Genomic DNA, 23,931 nt, shown 5'->3' on the forward strand with positions numbered 1-23,931 from the left:
AAGCTTTTCCTGAGCTCATCTGTTAGCTATGGAAAAGATTCCTTCCTGTTCGGGTGATGGAATCCTAGACTGCTGGTCCACCATGTCAATTAAAAAAACAACACTTTGCAGGATTCACAGGCAGCACAAAAAGAAGATGGATTTCTGGATGCAAGCAGGGGTACAAGATCCTACCTGTAGGTGATTCTTTCTGACAGAGGGATTTTCTATTACTTCCACATCACTTTCCAGGTCTCTAGTATTCTTCATGCGCCGCTGCTCTGTTATATAGTCAAAAGTACTCAGCTTCTTACCCACTGTATACAACAAAAAATAGACGCTACAATTTAATTTAGACATATCGCATGTATCTATACAATTTACAGCACAAAAACCACCACCACGTTTTGTGTATACGGGATTATCCAACCTCCCTATGCTGCCTGAATCAAGAACCCAAAATATCTATTTCTTTGTATCTGCATTTACATTTAGCACACTCGAAAGGGTGTGAAATATCCTTTTGTTTTATTTCTAGCATAAACAGAATCTAATCATCATAGCACTCGGTAGAATTATATTTCCTTATGGATAATTTGCTGAGATGAACTTCAGATTCGTTAGTCATCATCATGTGGGATTTGTCACTAAAAACTGTAAAGCAACACATTTATAATAATGTAACATGGACAAGTTCCCTGAGATGTTGCACAATGTGATGCATCTGCAACCAGTTGTTACTGGCAGAATGACAGACAGATTTTCAAGAGACTGCACTAATATCATATTTAGAGCTCTGGGGGTATGTCTACACTACCCCCCTAGTTCGAACTAGGGGGGTAATGTAGTAATTCTGAGTTGCAAATGAAGCCCGGGATTTGAATTTCCCGGGCTTCATTTGCATGATGCCGGCCGGCGCCATTTTTAAATGCCGTCTAGTTCGGACCCCGTGCTGCGCGGCTACACGCGACACGGATTAGCTAGTTCGGATTAGGCTTCCTATTCCGAACTAGCTGTACACCTCGTTCCACCCTGGAAGACCTGAAAACATTGAAAGAAATATTAGGGCTGATGAAGAGGGGAAAACCCAGAGTTAAAGAACTTCCATCTAAGCTTAGAAAAGCAGAAGGGCTTTTTGAACTGAGCTATTTTATTCTAGCCTTGTTTATGAGCGAAATTGCCTTGATTTCAATCCATGCTGATGGGAACTTTAAAGTTTTACTTTGAAATTTCCAGTGAGAAAGACCCCACTATCACTAAGTACTTCTCCACACAAAGCATGACCAACCTATGGAATTCATTGTCACAGGATTTTGTGAAGGCCAAAAGTAAAACTGGGTTCAGAATAGTTCATGGCAGAAAGATCCATCAGTGACCATCAGACAAGTTAGTCAGGGATGTAACCCCATGATCTGGGTGTTCAAAAGCTTCTGACAGCCAGCTCCTGGGATGACAGGTAATGGATCACTCAATAATTTCCCTGATCTGTTCATTTACTCTGAAGCATCTGGCATTGGCCCCTATTGAAAGATCAGATACTTAACTAACTTAACTGTTGCTGTGACCCAGCACTGGCCATTCTTATGTTCTTACACAAAATTCACACAAAATGCCAAGTTTTAATTATGAAATCATGCCAAAAGTCTGTGCAATTTTGATATAAGCTTAAAATGTACTCCCAATTGTTAATCTTAGCAACTCTGCCTACACATGAAACCAGATAAGGTTCATGTGGTTTCTCATTTCAGTAAAACTTTCTTTCACACATTTCTGCCACTAAATCTTACGCAGTAACTAGGGTTGCCAGGTGTTCGGTATTGACTTGGACACTCCAGAATTTTCACCTCCTGTCTGGTATTTTCTGATTTTTTCCCAGACAGGAGGTGAAAATACCAGGTGCTTACCTGGTTCTGCAGGGGAGCTGTCTGGCATGGAGCAGGAATTCAAGATGGCGGATGGCCGCCAGCAGTCTGTTAGGGCCAAAAAGCCTTTCTTAAAGGGGCAATGCTGTTCGTTGTTGTTTTTGCTTAATGATTCTCGGGGTCCTCTTTTTTTTTTTCTCAACAACTTTAATCTCCCCCGTTTTTTTCCTCAACAGAATTTTTTCCCCGGTGTTTTTCTTTGGGGGGGGGGGCGGGTGGTTCAGTATTTTTGGTTAAACCATCTGGCAACCCTAGCAGTAATTGGTACCTTTCCACGAGAACAAGGGAAAAGATCAAGTGTCTAATGGCTTCTTCTCACCCATTATCTCAGATCAATACATTTTGAAATGAAATACATTTAAGGAAAAACAAGTGATTTAACTTTTTATAGCTGCTTGCTGTTCCAGTGGTTCTAGAAAATTTGAAGAATATCAAACCACAAATCCCTTTCTCCCCCATTCCTAATCAACAGCAACAATGGGTCAAGCAGCCTGAAGACGAGAGGAAAAAAAAATCCTTGATGCCTTTTTAAAGCAAGTTCTTTCTCCATTTCCCAAAACAGTTTGTGTAGTCTGAGGCACTGCTCTAGAGAAATCGGCTGCGCACATAGGCCTGGAGATACCGTTCAACATTGTCCCCCATGTACACACTATCAAACTCTGTGGGGCCATCCTCACTGCAGCTACTGCCACTAGCACCCTGCCTGCCAGGTCTGCACCATTAGCAGCTCTTGCCTTCTAGCATGGCCCATCCAACCGCAGTGTTACAATTTTCAAATGTTTGTTTGGAATTCGGGTATTCTAAAAAACGTATGTTAAAATAAATAAATCTCCATTTATCACCTTTATTAAATTAAAGTTTTTTTCCTGGGGATAGAAGTTTTGTGGCTATTAAATTCAAAGAATATTTGCAATGATGTGAATATCATGGATGTTTAATTATATCTTCCAATCTACCTACAGAGTCTAAACAGTGAATTTTGAAGAGGTATGTGAATACCTGTTTCGACTGGTAGGGACAATTTTTAAATGTATCATGTCTTGCCAAAATGATCAGAGGATGATTAAAAAATAATATAAAAGTCAAAGTCTGACTTGTTGAATAATCACATGACTATGGCAAAACTGTCAAGAAGCACGTTTAAAAAGGTCAAATATCTTGTCAATAATTATTTTAGTACTGCGGATTTCAATAAAGATGCACCCACATCACTGGCAGTCAATCCATTTCCATCTAGAAAAACAAGAAACACTAAAAAGCTCCTAATTTTCTTTACGGAGGTAAAAATAACTACACAGAGAAAAAACCCACTAAAATTAAAGTACGGATTGCAGCTTAGCAAAGCACGCTGTGGAAGAGACCCTTTCAATGCTGTGTATACTCCTTGATATGCCAATTTCAAGAATGCTTTTCCAGGTCAGATATTTCATAGTGGTAAAATGTTGCTCTGGGAATGGAATGATTTGAAGCTGATTGTGTACACACTATGCTTCAAAAAGAGACATGGAACACAACTTGCATTCCAGGGTGAGGGAGGGATGTAGTGGCACCTTTGCACCCTTCTAATCTGGGTGGATATGCCCCTGGAGAACCCCTTAGGGTTGTTAGTTGGCTCGTTAAAGCTAAAGCAGCTACCCTGGTCTGCTTTCAGACCCACAGTAGTGCTCAGAATTTCTGCAAAGCTGTGTGCTGTGGCCCCACTCCCAGCACATTCCCCATACCAGGGCTTGCAAAAGGAAGATGGATTCCTGGCTCTTTTGCAAAGTCTGCACTAGGAGAATCGTCCCCTCAGGTGGCACCAGGGCTTTTAAGGCTCCTTTGTGCGACTCCGGTCCTTTTACCTGACATAAGCAGGCTGAATAGTATTAGAGGTGTAGCCATGTTAGTCTGGTCTAGCTGAAACAAAACACAGGACTATGCAGCACTTTAAAGACTAACAAGATGGTTTATTAGGTGATGAGCTTTCGTGGGCCAGACCCACTTCCCCACGAAAGCTCATCACCTAATAAACCATCTTGTTAGTCTTTCAAGTGCTGCATAGTCCTGTCTTTTGTATAAGCAGGCTGGTTCTTCTTACAATGCACACTTTCAAAAAGAGAAAGCACAGCTGACAAGATCAATTGGCTGTATGTTCAAGATAAAAATCCCATTACCTCTTGTATCACTTTAGCTGAAGCACATTTGTAGAAATGAGGCAGGAAGAAGTGATGATCAGGGGGGGGGGGGGGGGGGGGGGGGGGAGGGAGAAGTAACCATAAAGTGAAACAAAAGGAGCGGAGAGGCCAAGTAAGCAGGTTCCATTCATAAGCTTTGAAATTACATGTGCTTCATATTATTTTGAAAGCCAGTTAGGGAAACACATTTGAAAAAAAATTATAAATATTTTAAATAGTTATGCTTATTTACTAATCGCAAGAGGATGCTTTAAGTGAGGCACTGACAGTGAATATACCCGGCCTCAATGTTCTTCCCCGTCCCAGTAACACATAGAAACATTCTATTTCACTGTACCTCAAAATGTACTTTGGATGCATTTGCATTTTATTGTTAATGGACTTCTATGTATATCCACTAAAACAGTGGACAATTAAAATAAATAATAAATACTAAAGAAAATATTATTACAACACCTCTGAATGTCTGCATGTTAAAGATTTATAGATTTTATGGCCAGCAGGGATTATGATTATTTAGTTATAAATTATAAAATTTCACCCCATAATACATGCATCAAACCCAGAACTTCTCTTAGAATGATATCTTTAGGAAAAACATGCAAACTTGATTTTAAAACACCAAATAAAGGGTTTTGAATCTTTGATCCCTCTTGAGACTCTGCAAAACTAAACCCTTTAAAAATGAAACAGAACTATTTCTTTCTGCTTTATAGGAAGAGTATACATTTTGTTTTGTATGCAGGATCTTCCCTAGGGGTGATGTTCACTCTTTGGTAATTAAGCTAATTCAAATAATCAGTCTTTGTCTTTTTCTGTTATTGATAAATTTCTTGGCCAAACTGCATTTGGGATGCAAAACATCATGTGTTACTGTGGACAGAGCTGCTTAACACTTTCTAGTTATAATTCTCAGTTCTCTGTTGCTTATAACTAACCAACTTCAGACATTGAGGCTGAAATTTCTATAAACTTTATCTATAAACTTGGGTTTATAGATACCTACAGCAAATTAAAAGATGGAATATTTATAGTCATTGATCACAACGGACTGAGAAGGATTTTCCTGAAACAATCCTTGCCCACTTGCTTAGACAGAAATATTACATACAGAGGTAGAGATGAAATAGCAACAAGTGTCCCAGTAGCAGGAGCGACGCAGTTCCCAGGAGCATAGTGATCACTGCTATAGCCACGATTCCAGCTGCTGTAATGTCCGCAGGAGCAAGAGGAAGAAAGGCCAACCACGTGTTGTTTCCATTGACTCCTACGAGGGCAAAGTAAAGAGGGGAAATAAAACACTTCAGATTTATGGAAATAGGAAAAACCAAGCTACCCACAGTCTTTCTTGCAGCTCTCCTAACAATTGGGCTTTGACCGATCTTTGCATGGGGCTAGTCACCCTGTATTTGTTTTGATTTAAAAAAGATATTTTTAAAACAGAATCAGAAGGATAAACAGACTTCCTAGCACTGTTTACTTGGACTACTCTTGATTCCTCAAAAAACTGATGGTTGGAAAGTGGGAAGAGTGTAACAGATGAGGGATAAAATTTTCGAAAGCAATTAAGTGAATCAGGAGGCTGTCTAACTGACAGTCAATGGGACATAGGAGGCCAAGTACTTCATCCTATTTAAAAAAACGGTACTTAAAGGGGCTTTTGAAAATTTTACCCTAGAGCACTGGCCCAGCAATTCCAGAGACCTGGATTCACATCTTAGTTCAGGTCACAAATGTGGTTGTCTGAGCCAGACTCACCTCACAAAGCTCTGGCTATATGTGGGACAATTATTTCCTGCTCATAGAGACGCAGAAATGGAATAGTAGGAAGTTATTATGGATCAGGATCAGGGTATAACTAGAAGAGCTAGATGGGGAAGCTTTGCATCACACTTGCTGATACTGCATCTGGCTCCAATAACTCCCACTTGAACGAGTATCTGATTCACTTATTCTTCTTCCCAACCTCCCCCCCCAAGTAATTTCTAGAAGTCTAGAAGTCATATACCTCTCTGACTCTAGTAAATGTGGTAAACCATTTAAAAAAGCCTTGTGTTGAAAGAAATCTCCACTTTCAGTGTTGTGGAAGACAGAAGAATTAATATAAATATCTTTTAAAAGATGACTTATTTAAGAGTGTTTTTCATATAGCTAAAAACAAATTTCAGATTAGGGCCAGTACAATGCCAGAGTATTTAAGGGTATATAAAAACACTTTTACTTTACATACTCTGAATATCTGTGTGTACTCCTAAGACATATATGTATGCATTAAAAGTCTTCTAGATGAACATGAAGACAGTTTCAATGCATATGCTTTACACAGTAAGTCAGTAAGTTTATATAGGCAAACACAGCAACTACTGTTAGACCCAGAAGTCCATCATATGCAGGAAATTATTTTACTAAAGAACCGGCTCTGAAATATGGTGGTCTGCTCACAGGATTATATTCCCTAATCTTTTTTTTTGGGGGGGGGGATATATAAAATCTTTAACTTTCATCAAGAAAACCACAAGACAAAGGCAGACAAGAACTCACTGTCTTATCTAAAGGACAACACCTTTAAAACACTGCACCCTCCCAACACTGCACTAGTGTCAACCAACATCCTTCTGATTAAGAAGTCCTACTGACATCTTCTTTCAATTAAGTTTATACATATCTGGATCTCTGGGAGCTGTATCATTAGATAAACAAGATAAAGAGCACACATAATATATTTTAAGTCAGTGGAAAAATACTTTCAAACTGAGGTGCTGTGCGTAGTTCTGCTGGATTCACAAAGTACTGGATGAAGACATATAGGATCACCAGTATCAGAAGGAATACACCAAGAACAGCGGAGGCCACAGCATTGAAGAAAAACCTAGGTACATAAGAGAAACACACTACTGCACTATACTCAGAGGATGACCAGGCATACAGCTTCACAGAAATAATGTGTGTTTATTTATAATATACCATTCAAGTAAAAAATACAAAGGATGAAATTATATCAATCTCAGTTAAAATACTTTATTCACATCCCAAAACATACCCACAACCACACACAAATGAACATTTTACTTCCTCAACTCCCTATTGGCTACTCTCTCAAGCAAAAGCCTGTTAAACATATGCCCTTAGGCATCCACTAAAGGTCAAATATATAATTGGGCTCTGTTGCCCAGTGGTATGAATTTCAGCATCTTTGGCTGCTCACCAAACAGCCTGCCTCCAGCACCCAGATGTTTAAACCTGATAATTTGTGACTTTTAAACCACTGGAATAAAATGACTTTTAAACCACTGGAATAAAAGAGGCAAATTTGTAAGTTAGCCAAGAAGGATCCAAACAACATAAAACTTCCATAGACAAAAACGGAGAATCTTGGTTTGTACTGTGACAAGGAAACCCAGGTTCACCAGTGCTGTCAATTGTAACTTCAGTGGCTGTGATGGAAGAGAAGAAAACTTCTTTTTTGCCTCCATTACAGCCATTGCATAAGACTTCAAAAGTGATTTATGATATGATCAATCAGATTTGGAGCTTGGTTTCTGTCACCAGCACTCAACCTTGTGCTCTTGTCTTTCCACTACCTCTGTCTCAGACTGCCTGAAGAAAAACTTGACCTGTGAGGAGGGTGCAAACGTGGGGGTATTAGAACAAACCTACTGACAGCAGATGTCAAATATCTAACTGGACTGCTGAAGGAATAGCACACATACATTGATATGGAGTATTCTTCTTTAAAGAGCTTTGAAACCTCACCCATCTTTGTAGTTAACCAAATAAAATGATTCCAGAGAGAACAAAGGGTAAGCCCTGATGCCAAACCAAAATGAGGACATTTACCATCCCTATCCCTCCAAATCAGCGATCAAACCCAAAGCAAGCTAGCTTTATCATCAGAGTCAAAATCTATGTAGGAGGTGTCATGGTATATATGACATCTCTGGACACAAGTATCATCCACATTTGCACTGGAGTTACCCAGGAGAATAAGCCTCTGACTCCAACACACAGTTGTGGTACTTGGGCCCACTACTTAGCCATCCACTGCTGCCCAACAAATCCTAGTCTGTCTCCTAACAAGGTATATGCCCCCATTGTATTATATAATGGCAACAAGAGTTTTTTTCCCCCACACAATGACTACAAAATACTTGTTATTCCAACTTTATACCCCTACTAAAAGCCAGGGCAATGGGACAAGGCCAATAGATTGTTCCACTCACCCACCAAATTAAAATAAATCCCTCTAAATATAGCCCCCATTCATCTCTCTAGCACACAGTAAAGAACCTCACCTACTTCTCATTTTCTAGAGTCTGTTCTGAAGTGTGGCAAAACACTCGACCTACTGTGACTTCACTACAAAATACAAACTTTCGCCATTTCCCTTTTCTCACACTCCTTTTGTTACTCTTCTATGCAAACAGTTCAACTTTTTCTTTTCCATTCAGCTTTTGGCATTTTAAATGCAAAGAATTTACATAGTTTTCACCATAACTTATATTTAGGGGCTGAAGAAGCTCACATTTTGTTTGACTCTTTTTGTAAGTGCTCACATTATCTTTACATACTATAGAGTAAGTACTGTAGCAGGCTCTCACTTTAGAGATGCTTTCCTCATAAATTGTTGGCTACTTTGCAAACTGCTGACTGACATGCAGAATTCAAAAACAAGGGAGCTTTGGGAAAATAAATATCACACTGGTTTGCTTCAGCCTATTTTCTCTTCCTTACAAGATATAATCAGGCATGGAATATTCAAACTAATATTTTATGCACTTCTTTTATTCACTCTGTTCTAGGTAGTATAAACATCCAATAAAGAAATAAGGAAATTAATTTCTTTACTGTATTCTTTTTGGACTGATACTGCACATTTGAATAAAAATGAAATGCCTATAATACAACAAAAGAAATGTTTAGAAACACACCTTTTATTAATTACAGTAGAGTATCAAACCATACCTACTAAGGACACTCATTATTTAATTAAAAGATCAAGGCTTGCAAGACAAGAATTACCTCTCAAATTGGTGAGTGAACATATATTTGCCATAGCTGTTGTAACTCAATATGGTGGCCAAGCAACTTTATGCAACCATATAGATTGGTACAGTTGACTTATTGGAAATGAACTGCAAACACAGTAAAACTGGATGTCCCTGGGTTATACGGGCGAGGAAAGGGATATATTTTAAACTGGTCTCCCAAGGAACCATTACCTTGATCTCACTTTTGTACAGCTGAAAAAAGGCTGCTGACATAGGAATGTTCTCTGGAAATCCCTGCTAAGCAGTTAAAGGTCCTCAAAGGGAGCAGGTGGGCAAAGCATCTGGTTCATTGGGAAGTACACTTAGCTCCCATTGATTTATTTCATGGACAAATCAATATTATCAAAGCTAGCCCGTATTGGCTTACCAGTAATTTCTGCCTCCCACACAGTTATTGAGCCACTTACAGTGGTGATCGAAGTCCGCAATGCACTTATTACAGGCACTACAGTGTTTGGCTTTTGGCCCTCTAAAAACAAAAAGATATAAATAAAATGGAATAAGAATTAGTCAGTAAAACAGGCCACTCTTGTAGACAAACAGGCAGCTTCTGAGAGACAGATGTCTTGCAACAGGTGTATACGTTACACAGAAAACAAAAAAATCACAAGCAGTCCATGGCACATAGCCCTTTCCACCCCCACCACAATTCCTCGCCCTCCGGTGCTGTAATCAGGATTCCTCTGGCTGTCATTCCATATAGCCCAGGAACCAGCAAGGAGAGCACAGAAGAGACAGTCTCCCTACTCTATTCATGTTTGATATCCCAGGATTCCTAGGTGAGTGAGAGGAACAACCTCAGATAAAGTCCCTCTAAGGCTATGTCTACATTACAGCTTATGTTGGCATAACTGATGTTGCTCGGGGGTGTATGTGAATAAATCTCCTCCCTTATCCTCCCAACTGACGTAAGTGATGCTGACGTGACTGCCAGCATGGACAGTGCTGTTGTGGCAGGAGAGCTTCTCTCATTGGCTTAGCACAGAAAGCATGGTTGCAGCTGCACCACTGTAAACTCTCTAATGTAGCTATCCCCTAACTCTGCAGAGCAGGTACAGAGCATGTGGTCATACAGTCAGAGCTGTGAGAGGATGGAGCATGCGCACTGACTGACTTTTTAGGAATTTAGCTGACAAACTATTACAGGTCTCCACTCAGTGTTTGCAAACAGAGATTATTCAGAAGCATGTAACTTGGCCAGACATGGATTCATTTTCACAGGGAGGCAAAAAGCACATCCCAGGGCAACCCTCCTGCCAAATTTCAAGTCCCTGCTCTGAAACAATGGATGTGCTATGTGATTTTGACAATTTTTTCCTAAAAAAAAATGGACAGCACAATTTATGTTCCCCTAATTTTGTTCTCAGAAGTTGCCTAATCATGTAGCTGAAACATTAAAATCACCCTGGAGCAAACCCCTGGTATGGCAAATTTCAGCCTGAAGTGTGAAGTCTGTGAAAGTTAAAAGAAAATGAAAACAGGATCTTACGATGGGAATTAGCAGGCAACCTCAACTGTAGGTAGAGCTAATTCAAAGCCAGAGATTTCTTACTAACAGGTTGGTTTCTTTTTAAGCTCACCAGCAGGAACATGACATCACAAGAGCAAAGAAAAAATATAAAATGCCTCTGAATTTAAACAAGGAAAACCCTGATCTTTGGGGTTTTTTTATTGCATAACTTACACATCAACTTCACAGAGATAACAGTGCTGGTTCTGAATGACGTGCTTGTGCTTGCTTCTGTCAAAGACTGGCATGGGGCTGCAGTAGTTTTTCTTGGCCAGCACATTTTGATCTGCTGGGTCAATGGTGATGGCAACAATGTGAGCAACTAAATGATGTGCAAAAAGGACACCGATTACCTGCATTACTGTGAGTTAAGGAGACAAAGAAGCCACACAAAAATGAAGATCAATGATTTTTTCCTTTCAATAGCTTTTGCTCAATACATGTTATTGTGCCATTTTAAAGCGTCCTTCCCCCCTTTAAGTTTGTATTTTTGAAGATGAGGGAGGGATAAACTGCACACTATGACTTATAAAATGGAAGAAATGCTGGTCTAACTTACATGGCTTACGTTCTTTCTCTCCCTTACCTCTTAGTTGCCTATATACATTTTCAATACTATAAATAAGAAAAATGATTTTCAGTTTTATTTTATCTTAACAAAAGGAACAACTACATCACCCTCCTTCCCAGTTTTAACTAATTAGTGGCATGTCACAGTATCAAAAGAATTAAAAATGGGAATTACCAGGTTTATCTTTGGTGTTTTGTCAGGCTATTTTTGTAAGTCCCAAAGCAATGGGGCCACCATTACTTTCCTTGGATAAACTGTTCCACATCTAATACATCTCACCGCTGAGCCTAATACATCACATCTTCAGATTTTCCCCCCCAAGTCAGTAGAATTTTGCTTCTCTTATTCTTTAGCTGTGACAGGTGCCTGTATTTACTGCCTAATGTTTATAAACTCCTGTAGACAGCAGGACTTAACTCAAAATAAGCTATGCAAATTGAGCTACATCAATTACATAGATTATTTCAAAATCAGAAGCATCTACACAGCACTTATTTCGAAGTAAAGCAGTCTTCCTCCGACTTCCCTTACTCCTCGTACAATGAAGGACCTCATCTATATAAGAGACAAACTGACAGTCAGACATTTGCAGAAGTTGGAGTAAGACGCCCTCCAGTTTGACAGTATTTCAACATTATTTCGAAATAACTGCCTGCTGTGAGGATGCGGACTAAGTTATTTTGAAATAACACTAGTTATTTCAAAATAATGTTGCTATGTAGACTTACCCAAAATCTAACAGGGAACAAACTAATTGCATTATTTTCAAGTTACTTTTGAAACCTTTATAGACCCCTTTTTCCCCACCTCAAGATACAAGCCACAGAGAAATTCTTGGAAGAAAACTGTAAGAGGATTTCTGTACATTGCCCTGAGAGGAATCATATTTTACCCACATTCCAGGGTGGCCAAGTTTCAATATTATCTCAAGTCTCGTGATATTGGGGTTTTTTCATTAAAGTCTCAGCTCCTGGAGATATTTGATTATGGGGGACTTTAGGAGACTGGGTTGGGAGTCACAAACCAAGGACCTCATCTATATAAGAGACAAACTGACAGTCAGACATTTACTGTCCCCGTTTCCTGAGAGGCAGTGACACCAGGCCTTGGTATGTGCCAGTTATTTGGTAAAAATGAAGTTAGGGACAAAGACTCAGGGTACTTGTTATTCCCATTTATTTATTTACAATGTTCACACAAGACTCGTTTACATGGGGAGGAAAGGAGGCAAGGAAGCAAGCACCTCCAAGTAATTCACTTTTTAAAGCCCCAGTCAAACTATTGCCTGGGAAAGCAGCTCCCTTTCTAGCCCTTGACTGAGCTGTTTCCTACATTCCTGACAGAGGCAGCAAGGGGGCGGGGGGGAGGAAGTGACTAGTCGATTATCCTGTCGACTATCCGGTAAGCATTTGCTTATCGGATAGTCAACTAGTCATTCACGTACCTATTCCATATATTGTCTGCGCCGCATCTCTTTACACTCTCACCCGGCAAACTTGTCAATCCCAAATCACATGGAATGATCATTAAAATTCCAAATACAAAGTATGAGCTAGTTTAGGTGAGACTGAGCATTAAAACACATTGTCTAGCTCAGGGGTAGGCAATAATTTTTGATGGGGGGCCACTCCCAAGATTTTGGAAAGTGGTCGAGGGCCGCACTCTTCCATGGTATTAATGGAGGAGATGTGAGGTCTGGGGGTGCAGAAGGGAGCTTGGGGTAAAGGATTAGAGTGCAGGAGGGAGACTGGAGTCTGGGAGGGAGTTTGGGTGAAGGAGGTGGTTGTGACCTACGGGTGGGAACTGGGGTGCAGAGTTTTGGGATGTGACCTACGGTAGGAGGGGATTGTGATCTCAGGCAGGAGATGGGATGCCAGATCTGGGAGGGGGTATAGGTGCATGTGGAATAGCAGGGCAGGAGTGTGGGGCACAGGGTTGGGGAAGGGAGGGGCTGAGGTGCCAGAGGCAGGTTCTTGCCAGGAGCCTTACTAGCCTGGCTGCCTGCCTGCAGGGCTAAAGTCTTGCAGAGCTTTCAATGTTTGCGCCTGCTCGGCCATGTGCTTGAGTGAGTGAGCAGGTGGCTTGTGCTTTGTGGCTGCCTGTTATTCAAACAGGCAGCTCCCATTGGCCAGTGTCTGTCCAGAAACCAGCCAATGAGATTGTGCTGATGGTGGGAGTAGAGTCTGAATCTTCTCCCCTCCATCCAGACTGAAAGAGAAAGAGCCCCGCAACTGCATTTCTGAGCGGCATTTGGGACTGTGGGAAAGCAGGGGAGTCTGCCTGGGGCTCCCCATTGCCTCCATGGGCTGGATCCACTGGCTTGGCAGGGCAAATCTAGCCCATGGGCCGTATTTTGCCCAGGCCTGGTCTAGCTTCTCTGCAACGTAAGAAAGTAGTTCAACTATAACCAGATTCCCCAAGCATTCCACAGAATTCACTTCTTGCTACAGAAGTTAATTGTGCAGTCATTAAGTACTAATATAATAGCAAGAGGCAAATGGATTGTCTTTTCCTACTGGCTCTAATGATGATTACCCCCACACAACAAAAAAAATCAGATGCCCCACCCTACAGCACCATGCAACAAACAGATGGCAGCAAACCGATTGTTTTGTGCTCAGCTTAAGTCATAGAGAGTCATTAAACTGCAGTAGGCTAATAAACAAGCAGAATTCCTATATAAAACACTGAGAATAGCTGCCACACCATGTTTTTGTTTTGTTCCCATGGTAGCAATTACCAATACTTTTGAAGAGAATGAACATTCAGTGACATGACAGAGAAGGACAATGGGAAGGTGTGTTTTCTTGACCGGAGCAGGAAGTCTCATTGTGTGCCCCAAAGCAATAATTTCCTACATTATTTAAAGTAGAATTCTTGTCCATTAGAAACAGAACAAGCTCTGTACCACAGTGCTAGATCTCATTCAAAAGTAAACAAGCCCCAAAAGCTAGAAGTGACCAGACTTTGCTTCTTCATAACTCTGCACTACAGCTTAAGCTTTGAGAACACAAGATAAGGAAAATCAGCATAATACAGGAACATTTTTCGTAAGACACAGAATAAAAAACATGCTAGATACAATATTTCTAACAGAGTTAACTCTTCTTTCTGGGGCAGAGTGCCTGAGGCAACATCATATATTGCATAATATTTTTAAAATTATGTTGAACTTCATCTACAATCACAGACTTAACCAGAGGAATTCTAAAAAGCCCCTTACATGTAATTCTTCCTGCCTCAAAAAGGCAATCAATGAAAAGCCCTTTGTGTATGCATAACTTGATCAATTTTTTACCCAGCAGTTCTTTAAACAGTAATTTTTTCAGTGATGTATAGGATTATCTCCCTTTGCACAGCATATTGCTTGGTGTTTGAACACTGGGGGTTCATTTTCTAGGGTCCCCATGCTGTCTTAGAAATGCAGCATTATTTGTGTTAATGTATCTGATAACATTACAGTTGTTTATATCAAACTTCATTTGATCCTGAAAGTAATGAGAGTTGTATATTGTACAGGAATAGATTACTACCCATGTGGTATTTTCATTTAGAAAAAGCAAGAATAATTATATTTGGAGTTTTCCCTCCCCAAATTCTGCAGCTGATGGGAGCCCTTTCCGTCCTCTCTATCTTTTTTCGACACACTGGTGAGTTCAGTGGGGTTGGACCAGGAACAGATCTCCCCAAGAAGCAGTGGTCACAGCTGCTTTCCACTAGAGCAGCGTTTCCCAAACTACGGGATGCATCCTGGTACCGGACCGTGGGAAAAAATAACGGGCCTCAGCAAGGCTGCCAGGGTGTTCCGGGCTCCCAGAGTGCCTGTGCGGCACTGGGTCCCCCAAGCCCTGGGCCGGGCTGGGCGGAGGATGCAGCCAGATGTTCCAGGCTCCTGGCAGAGACGTAGTGAGGGAAGAGCGGGGGGGGGGGGCAGTTCCCCGCAGGCGCCATGCTAGGGAGGCACTGGGCTGGGTTTTGCGTGGGGCGCTGGACTCACCTGGGCTGCAGGAGGAAGGAGGTGCCGGGAATCTGGCATTGGACTCAAGGGGAGGGAGGGAGAGGCAAAGAATCAGCACTGGGCTCAGCATGTCTGCGCAGTTTGTGGAGAGGTGCAGGGAAACAGAGCTTAGCTGGGCTGCAAGGGTGAAGAGGTGCGGGGTGCTGGGCTGAGCTGGGCTGGGCTGCGGGGGAGGGAGGAGCTCAGAGCTCAGTTTGGATGGAGGAGAAGGGAGGTGCTGGGAATCTGGGGCTAGACTCAAGGGGAGGGAGGGAGGGAAGGGCAGGAAATCAGAGCTGGGATCAGCAGTTCTGCAGGGCTTAGGGGGAGGTGCAGGGAAATGGGGCTCAGCTGTGCTGCGGGGGAGGCATGCAGGGAACCAGTGCAGGGCTCAACTGGGCTGAGGTGGATGGGGAAGGCACAGGGAACAGAAGGGCAGCTCAGCTGGGCTGTGAGGGGCTGCAGGGAACTGGAGCTGCACTCCCTTGGATTGCGGGGGATGGTTTTGGGGGAGGTGCAGGGAACCAGTGGGGATGGGCAGCTCAGTTGGGTTGCAGGGGAGGGAGGTGCAAAGAAGCCCAGTGGGGAGGGAGGGAACCAGGAGCCTTGAAATGACCCCCTGGTCCAAAAAAATCCTCTTCTGGAACCAGTCAGGTCCAGAGGGTGCCAGACCAGGAAGGTCCAACTCCTACCCAAGTCTCCTCCTTGTACCCTCCCTCCTAGCTAGATACCCTACCCCCACTATGCTCCTGATCCCGCCTCCTGGAGTGCCCGTGTGGCGCCAGGTCCCCCAAGCACTGGCCCGGGCTGGGCGGAGGATGCAGCCGGATGTTCCGGGCTCCTGGAGTGCCCGTGTGGTGCCGGGTCCCCCAAGCCGCTGCCCAGGCTGGGCAGAGGATGCAGCCAGGTGAAACAGTGAAAATTTATTCATTTTTCATTCTTTTTTTATATGCGTTTATATTTTTGGGCTGCAAAAAACAGTACTAAAAAAAAAAAACTAAAGTAAAAAGTTTGGGAAATACTGGTCTACCCAGCTTCCTATCCATTTTACAGTCCATTTATCCAATCCACATTCCAATAACTTGCTGGCAAGAATATTGTGGGTGACCGTATCAAAAGCTTTCCTAAAGCTGGCACTGGGGGCTTTGGGAGGACCAGAAACAAATGTTTTGCATATTCATCATTTGATTAATTAATATGCAAATATGCAAATTAACGTAACCGGTCCTCCAAAAGCTCGTGAATGGATTTTCTGGTCCCCGTGTCAAAAAGTTTGGGAACCCCTGCACTAGAGCAGTTCTTCTTATTCTCTCTGCACTACCTATGTGAGTTTCCTGGGTTCAGGAGGAAGTAGCTTTTCTCCATCCAGCTGCTGATAAAGACTGAACTCAGAGTGCATGGGCCAAGAAATATACATACAAAATAGGTATTTTGGTTGTTGTTTAACCCCACATGAAGGGCATGCTCTGCACCCCTCACTGCCTCAATACATACACCATAACTGAGGGGCAGTTTCAACTCTGGATCAACTCCCAAACACAGTTTATTGTTCACCATAAGGGAAGAACTGGGAAAGTCGTAAGGACAATTGATGAGAATGATCGGTAGCCTGCCTTAGCACAAGTTACAGGGCTTTGTCAAGCCAGGCTTAAAAACCTCTAGGGATGGAGATTCCACTACCTCCCTAGGTAACCCATTCCAGTGCTTCACCACCCTCCTAGTGAAATAGTTTTTCCTAATATCCAACCAAGACCTCCCCCACTGTAATTTGAGACCATTGCTCCTTGTTCTGCCACCCATCACTACTGAGAACAGCCTCTCTCCACATCCTTTCTGTAGTGGGGGGCCCAGAACTGGACGCAATAATCCAGGTGTGGCCCCACCAGTGCAGAATAAAGGGGAATAATCACTTCTCTAGATCTGCTGGCAATGCTCCTTCTAATGCACCCTAATATGCCATTAGCCTCTTGGCTACAAAGGCACATTATTGACTCATATCCAGCTTCTCATCCACTGTAATCCCCAGGTCCTTTTTTGCCGAACTGCTACCTAGCCAGTGTGTAATTCTCACACTCACAATTATAAATATACACCCTAATGTCCTTACATAACACAGGCTTTCTGGCCTGAAGAATTCTTTGAAGGATAGTACATACAGTATCCAATTTTTTTCATTTAGATAACCCTTAACTACTTTAGACTATGCAGCATAAGCCTGACATATTGGAGAGAAATAAGCCCCATTAAAAATGACCTATCAGAGCAGTCATAGCAACAAAACTTCCAACTCCACATAAAGGATCAGATTCTCAACTGGAGCAAGTCATTGTAGATAAGCTTCAATCAAAGGAGAGATGCTGATTTACACCACCTAGGGATCTGCCCCCAAATTCTTAGACTCAATAAGATTATTTTTATTCAAACATAAGGAGAGACTCCTCATCTGATCCACCACTTTCTTCTGCAAATGCAAAGAAACCAATTCAATTTGAAATGGAAACATTTCTTGCTTCACTATCAAAAACTAAAAATATAAAATGTATCTTCTATTGTTACCCAAAATTTAGCACTAATGTTTAATAGTTTTTCCATTAAAAGTCTGAAATCTTTATTTCCTAGTTTGCAATTCCTGGTCTTCATCAGGAAACATCGCAACATGATGCACTTAAAATAAGTATTCTTTTAGTTTTGAACTTGTTTCTAAAAACACATAAGATTGCAAAAAAATTAAAGTTCTAAGAAGCCATTCTGTGTATGCACCCCTCTAAAATTTCTCTATACTGGGAAACAAGAAGTTTTTTCTATGGTTAGAAAAGGTTTAACTTTCACATTTAAAGCTGTTAATGATATAGACAGGGCCATAAGAGGATTATCTAGATCAGTTCCCCTTTCAAGTCTAAAATGCAAAGGTTGGCAGTTCTGGATTTATTATGCAGAGACTCCAAACTGATGCATAGCAACATTATCTTGAACTATTATACTGGAAAGGGGCAACATTATCTTGAACTATTATCTTGAACTATTATACTATAAAATTTGTGTACTAGTTTTAATTTGATTATATTCTTTAAAGAGATCTGTATGATGCTGCTCCGTTTTTCTACAGATCTGTTGAAAATTTCTTAAGTTATTACTATCTAAAATAAAATGTATAACTTGATCACAACAACACATTGAAAATTTGCTGTCCTTGTGCACAGTGTAACACCTTCCTTATAAGATCTGGATGCACTAAATTCAGCCACTAGATCAACGGTGGGCAACCTGTGGCCTGCAGGCCTCACTCTGATCATCAGGGCTCTATGCGTGGCCCACCAGACATTTTGTTTACCATTTCCTACTTGCAGAGTTGCAAGGTTCCATTGATTTCTGTCTATTAAAGTGGCACATACATAAAGCAAGAGCATGTAAAGTGAGGTGCACACTGGTTACACACAACATTGACTGACAACACTGGGCTCCTTCTGCACCCAAAGCGCTGCTGCGGTTCAATTGACACATCCCACAAATTCTAGGTAAGAAGCACGGTTAGCAAAACTATTCTATCCCAAGAGACCATATTGGTCATGACAATCTTGTAGCCCACTGAAATGAAAGAGGGCCACTCATGCGGCCCACTCCCTAGCCTAGGTTGCCCATTGCTGCAGTAGATCCAATGCACAAGAGAAAGGACTAGTCTTTGTGGGGGGAGTGTGTAGGGGGGAGACAACTCCAGACACTCTCATCTCTGCCCATGTCAATGGGACTTAGCAAGCAACTCCTTCCTTCATCCTATATTACCACAGGAGCACCTTCTCTGGCGAGCTCTTTCATAAAAGGAAAGACCCCAACTCCAGTCAAATCAGGATTATAAAAAAACAAAAAAACCCAACGATGTCAATTTATCTAAGTAAAGGGAACACAGAGGAAAAGGGAAGGCAGAAATATGCATCTCTCAACTTCTCTTAGGCTATGTCTACACTGCGGATCTATTTCGGGATACTGAAAGTATCCCAAAATAGCTATTTTGTGTGTTTAAAGCAGCTTGTTATTTTGAAATAGATTTCGAAATAACAGGCGAGCTATTCCAGCGTCCCTGTAACCTTCATTCCACGAGAGTTAAGGGACGTTTTGGAATAGCGCTTTATTTTGAAATTACTTCAAAATAAGCTATACAATTTGCTTAGCTCAAACTGCATAGTTTATTTCGAGGTAAGGGTGCAGTGTAGATATATCCTAAATGAGAAAAAAATTCCATGAACTCAGACTACCCAAAAGGTCATTTATTTTTCAGATCTTTGTGGAAACACCTGAACTTGAACTGAACTTCAAGGTAGTAACCCTCCCCTTTCCCCAAACAAGCCTTAAAATACATTCTCTAATATGCAATGTAATTTTCCTTAACAACAGCCATCACCCACCACCAAAAAAAAGCCCTCAGTTACCCTGTTCCAAGGATCTCCACCCCACACCCAGCAATGACAGCACCATGAGGACCCAGTAAGGGTGAGAGGGGATTTCAGCAAGATGGTTATTCTTTTCCAACATGTGTGAACCTAGTATGCAAATTGACTTAAACAGCTTTTTAAAAAAAATAGGAATTATTTTCCTATGAAGTGGGAAAACACACAAAAGCCCTTTGTTTTAAGACTTTATTGTGTTTCCAGCATAAATCTGATTTTGATTAGTAGAAGAGATAAATGGCACCATGAAAGGATTGTTTTTCATTATAAACACAAGATTTGACTGCATAAGTATTTTCTCCCTTGTAAGAGTTATCATGCTGTTATAAAATTATTGCATTGACACCATATCACATCCTAGCAACAATCTGTGTTTAGTATATAAATAGTACATAAATTACTGGTGTATTGATGCTTTCCCTTTCATAACATTGTTAACTTTTCCCCATGTCCATTCCCTCCATCTCAGTCACAGCAATTTCAAAACTGTTTCAAATGCCTATGTTTGGAGTCACAATAGAACTCAAAACATTGATTTGCGATTTAATGAAGAAGAGCAACCACTGTGGAAAGTAATCTGATTGCAGTAAGCTGCTCCATGTCCTGAAAAGCTCACTATAAATAATGCTAACATTTTGTAAGTTAGGATTCATTTCTGAGCAGTCACTGCTGAGCTGAGTTTTCATTCTGCAACATTCAGAATGCCCGTCAGTCACATGTGGGGCACAACAAGTGTACAGTACACCATAGGGTCGTGCCCCACATCTCTGTTTCATTAGACAGTGGGGGGGGGGCAATCTTGTCAGCCTGAGGGTCAAATATGACATTTCACAAAGTTCTAGAGGGCTACACTTAGCACTTGGGAGCCGATCTTTCCTGTTCCACTCTCTTTAGAACTCTCAGGCCATGGCTACACTAGAAAGCTTAGAGTGGCGTGGCTGCTTCAGTGTAGTTGTGCCGCTGCGAGCACAGACTCTGTAAGACAACTGGAGAGAGCTCCCTCGTAAGCAGCAGTAGCTATGTCAGTGGAAGAAGCTCTCTCACTAGGCTCTCTCTTAGGGCAAGGCAAGCAAGGCGGGTTGCCTTGAGCCTTCACTTTTAGGGCCCCATGCTACCTGGTGCCCACCCGCTTGCTCGCTGCCCTGACTGGAAGGCGCCCAATCATGCAATGCAGCTGACCACAGTGTGCCACCTTGGGCTCCAAAACTCTTTGGCTGGGCCTGTCTCCTGCCAACATAGTATTGTTCACACTGCTGCTTAGGAAGTAGGGTTCCCAGGTGTCCTGTTTGAACTGGACAGTCCGGTATTTGAGCTTTCTGTCCGGGAAACAAATTGAGAAATTACTGCACATATAAATGTGCGGTATTTTCTAATTACGTTTTATTATCATCATGAGTACCAGTACGTAGTTGCATACTGCCTGGCTGATAGACATGCTCACACTGTGTGAGCGTGTCTCCCAGCCAGGCAGTACGCAACTACACAGTAGAGAGGAGGAGGGTGGGGGCAGAGCCGGGGCAGGATTGAATTCCCAGGGACTATGCGCGGTACAGGGAGCACCCCGGGATTTGCATGTGCCCAGGCCAGCCCCGCTCCCAGCCAGTCCCCCCCCCCCCCGCTCAGCCCCACTCCCATCCCGGCCAGCCCTGCTCCCCCACAATCTCTTCTCGGCCAGCCCTGCTTCCCGCCTGCTCTCCCTGGATCTACCCTGGCCAGCCCCACTCTCCCTGACCTCCTCCCGGCCAGCCCCACTCCCCTCCCAGCCGGCCCCCCAGCTCCCCAACTGAGATCAAGTGTTTCCGGTATTTTTTTGAAATCATCTGGTAACCCTATTAGGAAGGTGTAATTTATGTCACTCAGGGATGGGGTGCGGGGGTTCACACCCCTGAGCAACATAACTTAATACATTTGTAATAAAATTTTGACTTTCTGGCTCTAAACAATGTGTTGTTCAGAAATGTCCTTTATTGTTATGTAAAATGTTTTATTGCAAGTTAAAAATTCTTGACGTCAAAACAAAATGTTTTGTTTCAAATTAAACATTTGTTTGGTGCAAACAATTTTTTCATGTTTTGATTAAAAAGAAAGTTAGTTAGTTTTGGGTAGGCCCAAAATTTCCAAATTTAAAAAATATATTTTAAAGTATGGAATTGCCAGTGAACCAAAAGCTATTAGAAATTCTCCCATCTGGAACCTGTACAGGTCCTAGGGCTGCAGAGGAGGCAGTGAAAGCTGCCTCCTTAGTGCCACCTCCCTATAGTGACTCAAAACATTTCTGGGCTTCTCAAGGGACACATCTGAATTCAAACAAATGATCATTTTCTTCCTGATACATTCACCTTCCAGGACCACTGTTTAGAATCTCAAAAGTCACAATTTCTAATCTGAATTTGTCTGGCTTCAGCTTCCCACCATTGGTTCTTGTTATGCTTTTCTCTGCTAAGTGAAAGAACTCATTATTTTCTCCCTGTGATGAAGGTATTTATGTCATCAAGGCACTTCTCAATCTGATAAATTACACAGATTAAACTCTAAGTCTCTCACTAGCCAATATTTTCTCCAGACCTCAAATAATTTTGGCTCCTTTTTGCATCCTCTTTAACATCTTTATTAAAATGTGGACACCAAATAGACAGACTATTCTATAACAGCCCTGGATTTAGTAGGAATATCCTGCTTTGACATACAAACACCATGTCCTGTCCCGGGGGCAGGCGGGGGCTGGCTGGCTTGGCTGCCCATTGTCCACCTTCCATCCCACCTTCCCTCCCACTGTCTTGCCTGCCCCTGCCTGGTCTCTAATTCACCCCCACCTCTTTCCTCCTCAAGCCCGACACTCATTCAGAATGTTGGAGTCTTGTCTCATGGGTATGGCGAGACAAGAGCCACCCCTGTAGAGTAAGCGTAGGGTGGGCTTGTTCTGGAATTCTTCTCTTTGGACCTCCCATCCCATCCTCCCGGAGGCAGGAACCACCCCCTTTAATCACCAGGAATGTTGGGAGGCGTACATCTGTCTCATCAATGCTTCCATAGAGGTAAAATTAGTTCCCTATTCCTACTCACTACTTCCCTCCTTATACGTCCCAGGATCACATTAGCCCATTATTCCTTTACTGTAAACAGTTTTATGAGACTTTATTTCCAATGTAAATCATTTTTGAAAAATAAAATAAAGGAACAGAACATCAAATTCATGTGGAACATAAGTAACTCTGGGGCTGATGCAAGATGTATGACTGTGAGTGTTTATCAATACGTCAAAGAGTGCTTCAAAGCAGCGGGGAATCTATACCCCACACCTGACTGCTGAGCAGCTCATAGTTTTGAACAAAGTTCACAACAATGGCATGATCCAAAGCTCATTGAAGTCAATGAAGAGAATCCCCATTGACTAATGAGCTTTGGATCACAGCCAGTATTAGTTGGCAAAGACAACTTTTTTTAAAAAAATATGGTAATTTGCAGGAACTGAACTTATATAAAAGCTACTATAACAAAACCACCTTCAATATGCAAGTGTGGTTAGATATACAATTGGGGAGATGTAATCTGCTCCCCTAATGCATTATCCCTTATTCATAGCATAAGCAGTGTATATGTACTTTTAACCCTGAACCTATACAGAGCAGGTCTTGGAAAAGGAGGGGGAAAAAGGATACGGCATAGGCAGCGTACTTCCATCCATGTGGAAGCAAAGGTATGTAGATCCCAAACCCTACAATGGCTAGGTATGTGTAAAACAGCAGGGCCACAACCTGAAAGGTGTGGAGTGGTAAAGACCAGCCATTCACCCTGGAATGCTGGGGTGGAGAAACCAAGTCATTTCTACTGTTCAGCTGTTCCGGTCCTGTCCGTCTTAACCTCCTGTCATAGCAGCTCATCTGCAAGAAAGCAAAAAGAACTTTATATTCCCGGTGAAAAGTATCTTCTGTGCTTTTCAGAAACAAACAACATAAATGCTACAACATGAGGGTAAAGGATGCAGGCAAAAATGCTGTAGCTTTCTCTCAACATTTCTGTGTTGTGCTGCAACATTTTCTTGTTAATTCTGTTCTTGTACAAATGAGCACACTGAGTTTATTTTCCATCCAGTCCCAATATGAAAATTAAATTGCACCGACCTCCTTGTTTAAAATGAGCTGTATAATATATATTCTCTTGTGAGGGAAAACAGTTCACTCACCAATTTAATCATAAACTTTTGAATAGGAAAACAGATAAGCTATATTAGCATGGTACTGATGGTAGGTATCTTGGCTATGCAGGCTGGGCTCTACAACTATTAGAC

The 23,931-nt window shown here is 42.0% G+C and overlaps 1 protein-coding gene across 2 annotated transcripts in view; it reads right to left on the minus strand.

The window, feature by feature from the left end:
• LOC102463861 (palmitoyltransferase ZDHHC11) overlaps positions 1 to 23,931 on the minus strand; it is a 70,081-nt gene that overhangs the window by 25,031 nt on the left and 21,119 nt on the right. For both annotated transcript variants that reach the window (XM_075921560.2, XM_025179703.3), the window contains exons 2-7: positions 23,303 to 23,524; positions 10,808 to 10,986; positions 9,491 to 9,592; positions 6,820 to 6,944; positions 5,187 to 5,342; positions 175 to 296 (exon numbers count right to left, since the gene is read on the minus strand). In XM_075921560.2, coding sequence (XP_075777675.2) covers positions 175 to 296; positions 5,187 to 5,342; positions 6,820 to 6,944; positions 9,491 to 9,592; positions 10,808 to 10,986; positions 23,303 to 23,524 — 906 coding nt within the window. The remainder of the gene's footprint in view (positions 1 to 174; positions 297 to 5,186; positions 5,343 to 6,819; positions 6,945 to 9,490; positions 9,593 to 10,807; positions 10,987 to 23,302; positions 23,525 to 23,931) is intronic.

Source organism: Pelodiscus sinensis, chromosome 2 (genome assembly GCF_052426305.1).
Source record: "Pelodiscus sinensis isolate ZL-2025 chromosome 2, ASM5242630v1, whole genome shotgun sequence".
NCBI classification, from domain to species: domain Eukaryota; kingdom Metazoa; phylum Chordata; order Testudines; family Trionychidae; genus Pelodiscus; species Pelodiscus sinensis.